Below are 16,857 nucleotides of genomic sequence, written 5' to 3' on the forward strand. Positions count from 1 at the left end.
CTCCCACATGTTCCCAAGTTTGACATATATTTTCAAAAGAAATAAAGGTTTCCTTGTGAAGAAAATGTTGGTGATTAGTGGAAACGATTTTCTGTGATTTATCTTGTTGTTACAAGTAAGTGGAGTTGAACCCATCACTCTCTGCATCATAATTTTCATTCACAAACCTGTTTCACTTGAGTTGTTGATCCTCTCATGCATTAATATAATTGATTTATATTTAGTTCTCATACTGAGTCTTCATACCGATTTTATTGAATACTTTTTCACTTGACCATTAAGAATTAAAAATACAAATGGTTTGCTTGTAAAGAAAAACGAACACTTTTGATTTTGCTGTCACAGTGCATTTAGAGGGCACTGTACATTTTAAAAAACAAATACCTGAAATATAAAATAAAATATATACAGTAAAATATGCCCCTGTACCACAAAGCTGCAAACTCAAGCTCCTGCAAGTTTAACATGTGAGCTATATTCCATGTGTGGTTGTCTGATGTTTATGGTGTTTATATATTGTTGTCTATTGGATATTGACTTCATATTGTGTTCATCACTATATATTAGGATCCAGGTCCTGAGGGTTCTGTTGTTTTCAAGGTATAAAATAAAAACATTTCTCCAGTTCACTGTACCACTCCAGCTGTGGTTTAAAAGTTTAACTGCCCTACTGTCTACATCTGAGAAAATGATCTCAGGTTCTTTAAGTCCACATCACTAGACATTAAACCAATGACCATTACAGCATAAAAAAGCAGAAGGCTTTGATCACCCATTTTAGAAATCGTAAAGCATTCTCTGCAACTGCAGATTGCAAATTCAGTTTCAACTTAAAAATGACAAAAATATGATCAACTAGAACATGGACCAGATTAACATGACCTAATTAACATTAAAGAGTGAACAACAGGGACACATTGCTTTTGTACACATTTGCATGGGGATGAATTTGATCTATATTTTAAAAAACTGTGTCCATTTTGCAATATGGCAAAAATATATTTGTATGTGGTAAAGTATTTCTTCTTTATAAACACTTCATCCAGCCCTTAAAGGGGAAGTTGAACTTCTGCCAGACCAGTTTACAAGAAAAGGTAAAAGTTTCAGCATTTCCTTTAACGCCTTCTTCTGAAGTCTATATATACCCGAGTGACAAGAACATTGATTCAGAGAGTCGTGTGTGCTGTATTCAAAATGAAGGTTGTTGTGTTCTGTCTGCTCTTCGCCTTGGCGAACTGCAAGGTATATGATCGGTGTGAGCTGGCAAGAAAACTGAAGGCTTCTGGACTGGATGGGTACCGGGGATACAGCCTGCCAAACTGTGAGTACTGAGCGCCAGCCCTTATGTACTAAGGTCTTACAGGTTGGGGTCCCATTTGGAGATTTTTAAATGAGGAAAGATTTTTGATCTCAAAGTGACACTAATACCCTATCAACCATTTTTTAAAACAAAAACATTTAAACTTTCTTTAATTTACAATTCACTGGATGTGAACATTGCCTTGCTTAGGGTGTAGGTGATAACTGAAATGACACAGACAGATATCTTTAAGCCCTGGAAAGGCTTCTCTTTCTGGCAGATTTCTGATTTCACCCCCCTCACCTGTGAGGGAGTGAAGAGTTTCTCTGCAGCCAGAGGAGGGGAGCATGAATCCACCTCTCTCCTGCTCCACCACTCTATGAGCTTACTTTTAAAAATACATTTAAGTGATAACAATATCACTGATACCACTTTTAATATTTTAATGGTAAAATACAAGGGTAAAATTGAACCTATGGAATGTAACTCACTCTTGTCAGTGTGCAGCGTGTGTTTAACTTTCTGAAGCTGTAGCTTCTGGAAGATTGTAGCTTCATCTGAAACTTGGCTAAGTGGATTCTCCAGTGTGTCTAACTGCAGCATATCAAGACTGTAATGTGTGCCCTGGGTTAATATCTTTTCAGGGGTGTGCTTGTCAAAGTGGGAGTCCAGTTACAACACTGCAGCCATCAATCACAACTCGGATGGATCCACGGATTATGGGATTTTCCAGATAAACAGTCGCTGGTGGTGTGAGGATGGAAAGACCCCACAATCCAAGAATGCATGTGGCATCTCCTGCAGCCGTGAGTAGGACTCCACCAGATAACCCAGATCGTGCATTATAGGCTCAAATTGTTTTTAGAAAGTGCATGGTTACCATCAAGTTTTACATGTATTGACGATGAGTATACCGTACTTTCTCCTTTACTGCATTACAGTAATACTGTGGGGTGCCATATTAAATCCTCACAGTAATACCATTTGTTTTACTCTTTCAGACTATAAATCTAAGTCTGGCAGTATACTGTTTAAACTTTAAAGGAATGTACTTTCAGGGTCAGGACTTTTATTTTGCATAACTTAGGTGTGTTGTTCTGACTGAATGGCAATGTGTTTCTGCTGCTGTTTGGCTGCTTTTCACCTTGATGTCTTTCTTTTCCTTCCAGAGCTGCTGACTAATGACATTACAGTTGCCATCCAGTGTGCCAAGCGTGTGGTCAGAGACCCCAATGGCATGAGAGCCTGGTGAGAACGCAGAAATGAATGGGAGGACAGACACTGCACCCCAACTTATCTTTCGCGCTCACACTACTATCCACCTACAAGCTATAAGCAAAGCAAATACATCTAAAAGTGAAAGTGCCTAGATTAAATGTTTAATATACAGTAGGCATATTTTAATTTAACAATGTTTTTCTATTATAAAACCTAATTCCACCTGTATTATAGTTTTAGCCATCTCTGATATGTCACAACATTAAGGAGAAATGTTCTTTTAAATAGCACTCTTATAAAGACAAGATGACTCTTGAAGGTAGTGGCTGTGCTACATAGATATTGTCACCTTTTGTACACCTAGTGTAAAGAGCAGTGAAGTTAGTTATATGAAATTGTTATGAAGCAAATGTTATCTACCTTGCAGTTAACTGCAGCTTGATTGCTGTGTATGATATATGCTGATTTTTTAAAATTATTCAGATCAATGCACTCATGTCATCTGACCTCTGTCTAATTTTCTTTCCAGGGTGGCCTGGCGTAACCGTTGTCAAGGAAGAGATCTTAGCCAGTACACTGCTGGCTGTGGAGTGTGAGCCAGCCATACAGTCTATTCCATTGATGGTAGAACTGCTTCCTGTAGCATTCTAAACCTAAATAAAAGGATACTTTCATCGCAGTTATGCCTATTGTGTAATTTGTAAACTTATATAAAAGGCTATCAAGGTATTTAAACCTGAATTCTCCCTTAAATCATACAAGCAGACATAAATAAACATGGGTTCCTGTTTTGACAAGAATCCCTTTCTCTTTAAATATTGCAGTGAAGAAAGTATAATGTAATACATTGCTTAGTGATATTGATCAAAGGGATACTTGTATCTGTCAATTAGTTATACTGGTGAACGTAATCTGAAAAAGACTGTAGGGATGTTTGGTATCTTATGAGCAGGATACAGCTCAAAAGTAAGAATTATTTTCCAGTCTTTGCTTCCCCTCAGAATAGCTGATTTTTAGATCCAAAGGCAACCACCTAAAACAATGATAAACTATACAGATGAGCAAAACATGTATTGGACCAGCTTCCTAAACACACAGGCAGATATCCAATTTCTATTTGTCACTCTTTCTGACAATTATATCACAGTATCTTGATAACAACAAATTCTGTGAAACTTTGTAGAGATAAAATGAATGCCAACAGTATACAAAAATGTGTTTAAAGAAAGTAAGGTAATTCAGTCTCAGGGTCTCCACTCAAAGATTCATTTTTAGATGACATGCACACAAGAAACATCCTTCCATACTCAGAATCAATTTTCCTACAGAAAGGACACACCAGGCTCACATTTCTTTTAAGACCAAAGTGGGACAAAGCAGACTGCCAAATTAATAACATATTAATATCATTAATAATTACAGCTGCTTCCTTCTGGATGTGCTTGATACTTTATAAAAAGGAGATGAAATCAGGGACAATACATTATTAGCAACAAGGGACATTAGAGGAATATTTTCTTCATTTTCTTTCTCTGTGTTTTGCTAATGTTTCACCTGCAGTGTATATTCACAGTGTTTTAATAACAATGGAAGGTGAGATAAGATCACTTTATTGGCCATATACAATTTCTTGTATTAGGAATTTGTCCTTTCGCATACCCCAACTTGCTCTCCATGAGACACACAGACAGGGAGAGAAGCTTGGGGTCAGAGCGCAGGGTCAGCCTTTTATACGGCACCCCTGTTACAGGTACTGTAAAAAACATTTATACAATCACACTCATTATAAAAAGAGCTTAAAGAGCTTGACCATCTTTAGTGATAAAAAGTGTAAGAGGAAATGTGGATGTACTTTTCATTCCAAATACAGAAAACAATAAGGGGCAGTTTTTATTACCTGCTTTCTGTGGACATTCCATCTTGAAAAACTCCTGTTCACCAGTTCCTTACCCTTGAAAAACAACTGCCGTTGTGCCAACGGGAAATACATTGCCGAACGCAGTCTGTATTGTATTGTGCAATTCTACTTTCCACTTGTTACTTGTATTGTCTCTTTCCTGACAATGTTTTGATTAAAAAGTCTGTCCGTTATCACTAAGCCACATGGCTGGAACTTATCCTGGAAGTACACAGTGTAAGGGAACACTAATAACACATATCTGCTCTGCCTGGACAGGAGGGCCAAAGAGACAGGGAAAAAAATAGAACAGCCAATAAGAATCTCACCGTTTTACGGTAGTAAAACATAATTTGAGCATTTTTGTGTACACAGCTTGTGTCAGTTTTTTCTACAAAGCCTTCTTCTTAAGATAGTGGTGGGCAGGCCCAACTCTTGCTTGCTTTTTTGTTTACCGTCTACTCCAGGTACACAGAACAGAATGGAACGGTTCAGGCTGTAAGTGTGGAAGAGGGCGTTAGGAATGATGGTGTGTGTCAGGGTACTGATTAAAAAAATCATGTCTGCACTGTCAGCCACATGTTAACACTAAAGTTTGGAGAACTGATTCACTCTCCCTTCTCCTAATTAGTCTTATTTAAAACATCATCCTTCACTGATCTATGGTTGCATGAAGTTTGCCCACCAGAATCTTCTCTCTTTGACTTCCATTTTCTAAGAGTTTCATCCAATTTGGGTCACTGGGAAGCCAGAGCCTATCCCAGCAAGCAAAGGGCACAAACAAGGTGGAGCACACTAGAGGAGACCTCAGTCAATCAAAGGGCAAATACAGGCACAGACATACAGTACATACATTTTCACACTAGGGCTGAGTTTCAACCAATTAACCTATGTCTTTGGATTGTAGGATGAAACCAGAGCATCCAGAGGAATTCCACACAGACATGGGGAGAACATACAAACTCAGATAATACCCCAGGCTAAATTGGTTGAAGATCTGAGTCACTCACAAGAATATAAACACCAAACCAATCATTTGTAGTCCCTCCAAGAGTACAAATAAACTCAAGTTCCTGAAAGTTTAGCATATAAGCTGTTCTCAATGTGTGGTTTTCTGATATTGTGCTAGTGTTTATTTATTGCTGGCTGTTAGTTATTGACTTCATGTTGTTTTGATCACCATACATCAGGATCCAGGTCCTGAGGGTTCTGTTGTTTTCAAGGTGCCAGAAAAGGATGTTTCTCCAGACTACTGCACCACTCCAGATGCCAACATGTTGTGCAATCTAGCCTCCAGTTCATACTTCATCATATACTATATCAACAGGTGTGGATTAGGTGAATTAATAACTAGTATGAATTACAAGGTCAGCATTACCTGATAAAGGACTTTATGTATTGTGTACAAATACTTGTTTTTCCACTTATTTTTGCTGTAGAGTACAAAACAAGGTCTAGCAAATCTGACACAGCTGGAAAATATAGTGTTTGGAAACACTAATAGATATTTTTAAGTTTTTTGGATTGTCAAAACATCTGTATTACAGATTTGATCATTATTATGTAGCTATCAGTACAAATAGTTTGTTGTTAAGCGTGAAAGGTAGAGCTATTGAAATAAAGGGTACTGCTTAATGTTGAGAACCTATTCCATGGTTTAAATGTTTAAAGGACCTACAATCTACATCTGACAAAAATGACCTCACATTGCTTTATTCCACATCACCAGATATTGTAAAACTGACTACTGCAACTCAAAAATGCAGGCTCTGATCACCCGGTTTACATACAAATGTGTTATTTAAAGTACAAAACTAGTGTCAACTTAAAAATGACAAAACTATGACCAACCGAAACATGCAGCTGCACCAGATTAACATTAATCTAATTAACATTAAAAAGTGAACAATAGGACAGCATTGTTTAAATCAGTATTGCAGTATTGATACTGATACTGATATGATATTCTGTTATTATTGATGGGGATGAATCTGACCTGTGCTTTATTAACTTCTGTTTTGAAATATGGCAAAAAAAAGATATTAACTTGTTTTTTATGTGGTATATCAGTTCTTCTTTTTCATTTCTTCTTCACACATCCTTAAAGGGGAAGTTGAAATTCCACCAGACCAGTTTACGAGAAAAGGTAAAAGTATCAGCATTTCCTTTAATGCCTTCTTCTGAAGTCTATTTATACCCGAGTAACAAGAACAGCGATTCAGAGAGTCGTGCGTGCTGTATTCAAAATGAAGAGTTTTGTGTTCTGTCTGCTCTTTGCCTTGGTGAACTGCAAGGTATATGAACGGTGTGAGCTGGCAAGAGAACTGAAGGCTTCAGGACTGGATGGGTACTGGGGATACAGCCTGCCAAACTGTGAGTACTGAGCACCACCCCTTATGTACTAAGGTCTTTCAGGTTGGGCTCCAATTTGGAGATTTTTAAATGAAGAAAGATTCTTCAAAACTATTTTTAAACAAAAACATTGAAACTCTCTTTAATGTACAGGTCACTGGATGTGAACATTGCCTTGCTTAGTGTATTGGTGATAACTGAAATGGCAGACAGATATCTTTAAGCCCTGGAAAGGCTTCTCTTTCTGGCAGATTTCTGATTTCACCCCCGTCACCTGTGAGGGAGTGAAGAGTTTCTCTGCAGCCAGAGGAGAGGAGCATGAATCCACCTCTCTCCTGCTCCACCACTCTATGAGCTTACTTTTAAAAATACATTTACATATAACAATATCACTGATACCACCTTTAATATTTTAATGGTAAAATACGAGGGTAAGATTGAACCTATAGAATATAACTCCCATCAATCTGTAACTTACTCTTGTCAGTGTGCAGCGTGTGTTTAACTTTCTGAAGCTGTAACTTCTGGAAGATTGTAGCTTCATCTGCAACTTGGCTGAGTGGATTCTCCAGTGTGTCTAACTGCAGCATATCAAGACTGTAATGTGTGCCCTGGGTTAATATCTTCTCAGGGGTGTGCTTGTCAAAGTGGGAGTCCACTTACAACACTGCAGCCATCAATCACAACTCGGATGGATCCACGGATTATGGGATTTTCCAGATAAACAGTCGCTGGTGGTGCGAGGATGGAAAGACCCCACGATCCAAGAATGCATGTGGCATCTCCTGCAGCCGTGAGTAGGACTCCACCCAGATAACCCAGATCGTGCATTAAAGGCTCAAATTGTTTTTAGAAAGTGCATGGTTACCATCAAGTTTTACATGTATTGACGATGAGTATACCATACTTTCTCCTTTACTGCATTACAGTAATACTGTGGGGTGGCATATTAAATCCTCACAATAATACCATTTGTTTTCCTCTTCACTCTTTCAGACTATGAATCTAAGGCTGGCAGTATACTGTTTAAACTTTAAAGGAATGTACTTTCAGGGTCAGGACTTTTATTCTGCATAACTTAGGTGTGTTGTTCTGTCTGAATGGCAATGTGCTTCTGCTGCTGTTTGGCTGTTTTTCACCTTGATGTCTTTCTTTTCCTTCCAGAGCTGCTGACTAATGACATTACAGTTGCCATCCAGTGTGCCAAGCGTGTGGTCAGGGACCCCAATGGCATGAGTGCCTGGTGAGAACGCAGAAATGAATGGGAGGGCAGAAACTGCACCCCAACTTATCTTTCACACTCACACTACTTTCCACCTACTAGCTATAAGCAAAACAAATACATCTAACTGAAAGTTTCTAGATGAACAGTGTTATATAGATGCTTTTTAAATTGACAATCCACCATTCACTGCTATAAAACCTAATGCCATCTGTACTACCTGTATTAGTTCATAATAATAATAAACCTTATTTTCTATAGCGCCTTTAAAGGTGGCTTCTCAAAGCGCTTTACAGGATGACAACAAACAATAAAAAGAAGAATACACAAGATAAAACACAATTACAATATATAGAGGAGACTGTGGATGGTGGTACTAAGAAGAGCAGAGGGGTGAAGAATGGAACCAGTTAAGTAAAGGCTTTTCTGAAGAAGAGGGTTTTGAGTCTGGATTTGAAGGAGTTTAGAGAAGGTGACTCTCTGATATCTTGGAGAGAGAGTTCCAGAGCTTGGGGGCAGAACAGGAAAAGACCCTGTCACCCATACAATGTAGACGGGCTTGGGGGACAGTAAGGAGAGCAGAATTAGAAGAGCAAAGGCTGCAAGGTGGGGAGTAGAGTGATAATAGTTCAGACAAGTACTTAGGTGCCAAGCCATGCAGAGCCTTGTAGGTGAACATGACGATTTTAAAGTCTACACGGAATCTGACCGGAAGCCAGTGCAAGGACTAGGATAGGAGTAATGTGAACACTTGCACTAGACCTGGTCAGGATTCTGGCTGCTGAATTTTGGACATACTGCAGTTTGTTCAAAGTAGATTTAGATACCCCAGCGAGTAGAGCATTACAGTAGTCAATTCGAGAGAATACAAATGTGTTGATCAGCTTTTCAGCCACAGTTAGTGATAGCATAGGGCATAGTCTAGCAATATTTCTGAGGTAAAAAAAGATGTTTTGACAGTATGCTGCACATGTGGGTCGAATGTTAAGTTAAAATCGAATATAACCCCAAGGTTTTTCAATTTTGATTGAAGCTCAAGTACAGAACCATCAACAGATAGGGTTACAGGACTGGCTTTACGAAGTTGATGGGGGGTGCCAATAAGCATGACTTCAGTCTTGTCGCAGTTAAAATTAAGGAAGTTTTCAGTCATCCAAATTTCACATTTCTGCTGTGTCACAACATTGAGGAGTACTTTTCTTTTAAATTGCATCTTTATTGAAGTAAGAGTCTTGAAGGTAGGAGCTGTGCTGGATATTGTTACTTTTGTTTTTGGCTTTGTATACAGCATCGTGTTGTTTTGGTGTGAAAAGCTTTGAGGTGTATTTGCTTTCAGGAAAGCAAATATTATCTAGAGCTACGGTTAAATTACTGCGGATAAGATATGAAGAAGTTTTTTAATTATTCAGATGGATGCACTCATGTCATCTGACCTGACTGTCTAATTTTCTTTCCAGGGTGGCCTGGCGTAACCGTTGTCAAGGAAGAGATCTTAGCCAGTACACTGCTGGCTGTGGAGTGTGAACCAGCCATACAGTCTAATCCATTGATATAGAACTGCTTTCTGTAGCATTCTAAACCTAAATAAAGGGATACGTTTGTTGCAATTATATCTACTGTGTTATTTGCAAAGTTACTTAAAAGAGTATCAAGGTATTTAAACCTGAAATGCCTTCTTAATCATGCATGCAGACATAAATGAACATGGGTTTTGGAAAGAACCCCATTTCTCTACAAATATTGCAGTGAATGTGTAGAATGTTTAAAAATGGTGGAATATATTACTTAGTGGTATTGATCATAGGGATACAGGTATCTGTCAATTAGTCAGTTGTAATGGTGCAGGTAATCTGAAAAAGACTGTAGAGATCTTTAGTGACTTACAAGAAAAGTGCAGCTCACAAGTCAGTATATTTTCCAGGCCTTGCTTCAAAAACAGGAAGCTGTTTTTAGCTCCAAAAGCAACCACTTTGTAGGTAACACCTGAAACTATGATCAGCAAAGCATCTATTGGACCAGCTTCCTAAACACACAATCAAAAGCATCTTCACAAAGCGCTTTACAGGAAAAAGAAAACAAAAACAGTGAATACAATGAAAACAACAACAAAGATCGAGTTAAGGATGTTGTAGAAGATGCAATGGGGCAGACACAGACATCAGTTAAATAAATGCGTTTCTGAAAAGAAGGTTTTGAGTCTGGTCCTGACATCACTGAGAAAGAGTGACTCTTTGATTTCCTTGGGGATAGAATTCCAGAGCTTTGGGACATAACAGGAGAAGGCCTTGTCACTCACAGAATGTAGACAAGCCTAGACCAACAGGAGATAAGAGGCAGATGAATAAAGGCTGCAAGGTGGGGAGTAGAAGACAACTGGTACTATGGTGTCAAACAATGTATAGCCTTATACAGTAGGTGAGCATGTAGATTTTGTAATCAGCATACAACCTGAAAGGAAGCCAGGACTCCAGGACAGGAGTAATGTCCTGAGATGGAAGAATTATGTTTTTACAATATTTTGGACATGTAGGTTAAATTTTAAACCTGCATCAAATATAACCCTCAGGTTCTTCAATTTAGATTGAAATTCAAGTACAGGGCCTTCCACAGACAGATAGTGTTACTGCATTGGTTTTATGGAGTTTATAGGCATTATCCAAGAAGCATGACTTCAGTCTTGTCACAGTTAAAGTGAATACAATTTTGAGTCATCTAGATTTTAATGTCAGAAATGCAGTTAGAGAGTGCAAAGATGGACACCTCTGTGTTAGGTTTAGTAGGGACATTGATTTGAAATCGTTAGCATAGAAGTGCTAATTCAGATCATGTGATCTTAAGAGCTTTCTAAGGGAGAATATGTAAATGCTGAATAATAGGGGATCCAGTATCAAGCCCTGCGGAACACCAGACTTAACAAGTCCAACTTCAGAACTGAAACCCCCAGGAGTGAGAAAGTGTTGTTATACTGTAAGTAAGGTAATACTTGAACCACTTAAGAGCAATGCCAGAAACACTAAATAGCTCTGTTGTTTACAACAAGGCTGTTGAAGAGGTTATTAGCAATGATATGGTTATATAACTGAATTGCAAGATTACATTCTAGAATTTCAGTGAAAAGGTAGGTTGGATCTTTGGATCTTGATAACAATTGATTCTGTTAATATGATACAGTGTTTACAGCAAAACCTTGCAGAGATAAAATGAATGCCCACAGATCACAAAAATGAGTTTAAAGAAAGGCATTTCAATTGCAAGGTCTCCACTAGACGATTAATTTTCAGACTACATGCACACAAAACATTCTTCCATGCTTTGATTCAGATTGCTCAGAGACAGAACATGCCAGGCTCATATTTCTTTTAAGAGAAAAGCAACCAAATGAATGCCATATTAATAATACTTGTATTCTATCATTAATAACAATAACTGCTTCCTTTCGGGTATACTTGATACATAAAAAAAGAGTTTAAATCAGGGATCATACATTGTTAGCAAATATTTTCTACATTTTTGTTTGTTGTCTTTTGCAAACATTTGACCTGTAGTGTATGAATGCAGTGTTTAACCACACTGGAAGGTAAAAAAACATTTATACAAATATATTCACACTGATACTTTTAAAGAGCTTAATCTTCTTTAGTGATACAAAGTGTAAGAGGAAATGTGGATGTACATTAAATTCCAAATACAAAAAACACTTAGGGGCAGTTTTTATTACGTACTTTCTGTGTTCATTTCATCTTGTGGTCTTGAAAAACAACTGCTGTTGTGCCAAGGGGAAATACAATGTTCAACACAGCCTGTATTGCAGTGTGCAATTCTAAGTTACTTCCCTTTGTATCGTATGTTTCCTGCCAATTTCTTGAAGAAAAAATCAGTCCGTTATTATTAACTAACATAGCCAGAACTTATCCTGAGTGAACAGTGTAAGGGAACACTGATAGCACATCTTTGCTTTCTCCCTGGACAGGAGGGCCACAGAGAAAGGGAAAATACAGAACAGACAATAAAAGTCTCACCACTTTACTGCAGTAAAAATAATTTATGCATTTGTTGTGTGCACAGCTTGTGTCAGTTTTTTCTATGAAGCCTACCTGCTGTCTGAGGATGGCAGGGGGCAGGCCCAGCTCTTGCTTGGTTTTGTGTTTACTGTTTACTCCAGGTACACAGAACAGAATGTAACGGTTCATGAAGCTAGTGTGGAAGTGAGCAGGGCTGCATATTGGTGTTCGTAGACCCTAGGCACTTTCACTCCGAAATGTGCAAAAAGAGGGGTAAACGCCAATTGAATTACATAGACCAACATGATGCACTTTAAACTATTCTAATGCTTGTAAGAAAACCGGTTCAGGTAAGATCAAGTATGCAATCAACCCGGTAGATCGCAAAAGATCACAAAACAATCAAGCACTGCTTAAAGAGCAAGGGGAACTTTTTTTTCCGGCTTTCAGCACACTGTATTGTCGTGTATGAAACCCGCGGCGTTTTATATTGAATTATTCCGCTTGGTTGACTCATTTCAGTCTTGCCACGCCCACCCAGGGACGCCAAATATGTAAGAAAACCGGTTCAGGGACGCCAAATATGTAATCATAGTGGCTTTCTGAAGGCACCAGTTCTGTAGGGTTTGGGCATTTACTGAGACAATTATTAATTGTAGCAGTAAATCACAAAGTTGATTCTTTTGATGGCTTTAGAGTCCAACCATGCGACATAACTCAAACAACGCACACACACAGGTACTAATACACGAGGATACATTTATTAATACATAGAATATGCCTATAAACCTAACAGATCTTATCGAGAGGGTTATCAGAATACAAAAGGTATATATTCAGTCAGTTACGAAGTGTTACACATCAAGAGGACATACGTTCAGTATATCATTCATTAAGACATTTCGTAAATGCACTTGGTTATAACTTCTACATCAGATACTCAAAACAAGTACATAACTCTTAGGAATTAAATTGATATCAACTGGTTGGGATAACAATTGAATTCTCGAGCTGTAATGCAGTGAAGTTGAATACTCATCCAATTTCTGGGGATTCAGATCTCCTGTGGGCACAAAGAAACAGTTGCAGGCTGTTGCTGTCCAATCCGCGCTCTCTGGCTCGGTGCCAGGCTGTGCTGTGCGGCTTGCGACGGTGCGCTGCTGATGTTCACTGTTGGCTTTAACTAGCAAAGTTTGTGCACAGGAGAAAAGATGACTGTGGATCCCAGCAAGTCAGGAAGAAGACCGGTTCGTTCCTGATGAAGAGCTAGTTCTGAATAGTGATTCAGCTGTCCACAGTTCCGACCTGTTTACGAGGCCTGCTGCTGGTTACTCTCTGGCAACCTCCACTCTAGACTCTTAGAACAAAGGAAAGTTCTGGCACTCGGACACACTGGCCGTTCCGTTGTTGTCCGGGCTGAGTCTCAGGATGGTTAGGAGGCGCGCTGAGAGAATGTCCTGCCCTTGGGAGCCTTCTGCTCCTGGGCCGTCCTGCCCTGGAATTCTCCTTTGAATTCCCTTTAGAAAAGTCCACAGAATCTCTGAATCTTACTGAATCTCACAGGCTCTCTGTGTTGCCTGTTTTTACCTGGAGGAACTTCAGCTCGTTGATTGACTGAAAGTTCCATGGGCATCAGAGTCCCACGTGGGTTACTCGGCCCTTCCAGTCCCTGATTGGTTGATCAAGGTGAGATATGAGTCACTTACTCCTGACACTTAGTAATGCAGTCCAGATGTCCAACTGGCACTCCCTAGACAGATAGGCGCCAATGGATGACCATTGATCATGATAGCCAGGCTTAGCTAAGTGCATCCCCCTTTGGGAGCTGTCCTTATCAAAAGAAAACATCTTGCATGAATAGTTTCTCTGTGGCTGCACCACAGAGATGAACAGAGAAATGGGGCCTCATTTGGGAAGGCTCAGAACACTTAATTCTTTCTTATTAATAAGCCTCGCCGCTACATGCTACACGACATGATTGATGGAGCGAGTTGAGCGACCATCATTTCGGTACTTCTATTTTCTAGAATAGCCACTAGATAGCGTATGATTATTGATTTGGAGCACCTAGAGCCACACGCAAGCTTGTTGTTTCAGCTAGTTTTTCGTTAGTTACTAGTGTTTCCCTCCTTTGTAGGCCCTAGGCACTGTACCTACACTATCTAATGGAAATTCCAGCGCTGGAAGAATGTAGGATTACTGGCTGTGTGTGTGTGGAGGGGGGGGGGTACTGATTCAAAAAATCTTGTCTGCACTGTCAGCCACATGTCAACACGATCCATTAACTAAAGTTTGGAGAGCTGGTTCGCTTTCCCTTTTCCTTTTTTATAACATCATCTTTTATTGATCTTGGTTGCATGAAATCTGCCCCACAGAATCTTCTCTCTTTGACTTTTCTCACGTATTGTATGTGTCATGGTAAGGTGACCCCTCAGACAAGAACTATTCGTGTTTTGTGCATGACTACACTACCTAGCAATTACACAAGGGTTCTTGGCCCCTCGTTAAATTCCAATGATTCTTTTCATGTCCCAGAATCACCAATGCATACAATGCATAGACTTGACAATCAATATATTTCAGATCCTATCTATTTAAGTCTTTCATTCTACCCATTACACATAATAGTACAGTCACTTACTCTGTATACTCAGTATAAAGAAACCCCACAGTTACCATTATATGCCCCCAGTGAGAAGTCCACCAGCAGTTTTCTCTAAAACCAGATTTGATCAGTGACCTGATGTGGCCTCTTCCATCACATGAGAAAAGGGATGAATCTCAGTGTAGTCCTTCAGTGGCTTTTAGGCAACCTCTCTTGTCCTGGAAATCCCAAACAACATGGTTCTCTCTAGCTTCACCTCCACCTTGATTTATCAAAGTCCAGGGTGGGGGGGATCTGGGGATGGAGATAATGCTGGAGTCTCCCTCAGCTGCTCCCTGTAGAATTCATGGTGTCCACATACTCTCCTGGGTCCAACTGACATGATCTGATCATAGTCCCACAAACCTCTTCTTCCAAAAAGGTCTTTTTTTTCTGTCCTGACTGGGGCTTTATATCCCTTTGAAACTATGGGCTACTTACTCTTTCCCCAGTGAGAAGGATGCTAACTTGTTCAATCAGTTCCTGTTCAATCAGGCCTTGCTCTCAAACACAGGCCCAATCAAACCAGTTTGGCAACCTAGTGTCTGTGTCAAGGGTGTTACAGAATATTAATGAGGACCCTATGCAGAAAAATCAGGACGAACTCCAGAGGCGTAGTAGATTTAACAGTCCGAGGTCCGAAAGCCGAAGGAAAACAAACAAAGAGTTGGAAAAGTACAAAATCAGAAGTGGAGCCATAAGCCGTGAGGAAGCCGAGAGTCTAAGCTAGAACAATAAACAAAGTACCAAAACAAAACCAGGAGATGTTGTCAGAGAACAAACCAGGGTCAGGAAGCCAAAAACCAAGACATAAGTAATCGCAGGAAGATGAAGTAGCTCTAACCAGGAAAACCTAATACTGAGCACAGGGGAGAATGTGAAGCAGCATTAAATAGACTGGGGTAAAAGGGCTAATTGGGAACCGTGCTGGAATGCCAGGTGGAATGATGAGTCCTCCGGGGCCTTGGTGTAACAAAGGGGGCCTTTGATCAGGGCAGAAACTCAAACAATAGGGTTTCAAACTTGTCACGACCTCCAGGCAGTTAAGACCAACCAGCAGCCGGTGATTATTAACAAACGCCGCCGCAGGAGTTGACCCACCTGCACACACTCCACCGTGCGGTATGCAGTGCTATTTATACCATCTTAACCTGCTTCCCGCTGCTCGGTATTGAATCTACTCCTTGAGAGCTCTACCTGGCGTTTTTCCCTGAACCTCGACTATTCTGGACATTGGACTCCCCTTCTGCCTTTTTGACTTTGGATCTTGCCTCTCGCCTCAGACTGTTTGCCACCGGTGTTCTCCCTGGATTACGATTTACTTTACGTTTTTTTAACACTCTACTACCCATGCCTGCGTCTGCACAGGATCCTTGTATCTTCCTCCCAGGGATTCCTAACAAAACTGAATCAACCCCAATGTCTCACTGGCCCATCAAGGCAACTCATATATCCTTTGAAACCTGGTGTCCAAAACCCAAACTTTCCAATCTGTGGCATATTTTTCTTCACTAACTTCCATCTATCCATGTTTCCATTTCCAACTGTTTCATTCAATTCATGGTTAGGGGGCAGCCAAAACCTTTCCCAGAAAGAAACTGAAGCAAGACGGGATACACCCTGGGCAGGACGCCTGTCCAACGCAGGGCACACACAGGCATATGCTCACACTAGGGTCAATTTTTCTAGAAGCCAATTAACTTACCAGTATATCTCAGAGAGAGTTTTAGCCACTGGATACAGATTCTGTGCTCTGAAGTAGGCAGCAGAGTTAACGTGAACGGGCATCTGTGGGACAAATGTATCCATTTCACCTCTTCTCTATGTTTTCTTTACAGAGCCATTGGCAATGGCGGTGAGACAGGACTGAGTCATGATGGCCTGGCAATACTGGGAGGCATGGGGGAAGTCCTCAAGATCTCCCAGTGCACAGTACACAACAATGTTCCTGAGCTTGGACATGTGTTTGAATAGAGCCCTCCAGGTTAATATTCCAGAGCCTCAGGATCGAATCTCAACTGCTGAAAGAGCAGTTTTTTGGACCCTGAAAGCATAAGATGACATGCTGGAAGGTCTCAAACTCTGCACAGAGTCCCTTCAGATATTGAGAGGATCTCTAGGGTGAGCACAAAGCTAGATCTATGGAAGATGGGGTCAATTTTCATTCACAGGGAAAGTGATGGAGTAGAAAGCAGACATCCTGCCGGCCTGGCTTTGGTTAAC

At 40.0% G+C, this 16,857-nt stretch overlaps 2 protein-coding genes across 2 annotated transcripts; both read left to right on the top strand.

Moving 5' to 3' along the window:
• Positions 1–1,153: 1,153 nt before the first annotated feature.
• On the top strand, positions 1,154–3,197 carry LOC148651264 (lysozyme C II-like). The gene is made up of 4 exons (XM_088601348.1): positions 1,154–1,321; positions 1,945–2,106; positions 2,470–2,548; positions 3,048–3,197. Exons 1-4 carry the CDS (start codon positions 1,195–1,197, stop codon positions 3,112–3,114), a joined length of 435 nt encoding a protein of 144 aa, XP_088457474.1. The 5' UTR covers positions 1,154–1,194; the 3' UTR covers positions 3,115–3,197.
• Positions 3,198–6,591: 3,394 nt separating this feature from the next.
• LOC148651265 (lysozyme C II-like) lies at positions 6,592–9,596 on the top strand. Its single transcript, XM_088601349.1, has 4 exons — positions 6,592–6,788; positions 7,399–7,560; positions 7,932–8,010; positions 9,447–9,596. The coding sequence occupies exons 1-4, from the start codon at positions 6,662–6,664 to the stop codon at positions 9,511–9,513; spliced, it is 435 nt and encodes a 144-aa protein (XP_088457475.1). The 5' UTR covers positions 6,592–6,661; the 3' UTR covers positions 9,514–9,596.
• Positions 9,597–16,857: the final 7,261 nt, after the last annotated feature.

Source organism: Lepisosteus platostomus, chromosome 12, assembly GCF_059453375.1.
Source record: "Lepisosteus platostomus isolate fLepPlt1 chromosome 12, fLepPlt1.hap1, whole genome shotgun sequence".
Taxonomy (NCBI): Eukaryota; Metazoa; Chordata; class Actinopteri; order Semionotiformes; family Lepisosteidae; genus Lepisosteus; species Lepisosteus platostomus.

Coding starts and splice junctions, on each gene's coding strand:
- LOC148651264 (XM_088601348.1), top strand. CDS start 1,195: ATGAAGGTTGTTGTGTTCTGTCTGCTCTTCGCCTTGGCGAACTGCAAG. Junction 1,322..1,944: donor GGGATACAGCCTGCCAAACT/GTGAGTACTGAG, acceptor ATATCTTTTCAG/GGGTGTGCTTGTCAAAGTGG. Junction 2,107..2,469: donor ATGTGGCATCTCCTGCAGCC/GTGAGTAGGACT, acceptor TTTTCCTTCCAG/AGCTGCTGACTAATGACATT.
- LOC148651265 (XM_088601349.1), top strand. CDS start 6,662: ATGAAGAGTTTTGTGTTCTGTCTGCTCTTTGCCTTGGTGAACTGCAAG. Junction 7,561..7,931: donor ATGTGGCATCTCCTGCAGCC/GTGAGTAGGACT, acceptor TTTTCCTTCCAG/AGCTGCTGACTAATGACATT. Junction 8,011..9,446: donor CCCAATGGCATGAGTGCCTG/GTGAGAACGCAG, acceptor TTTTCTTTCCAG/GGTGGCCTGGCGTAACCGTT.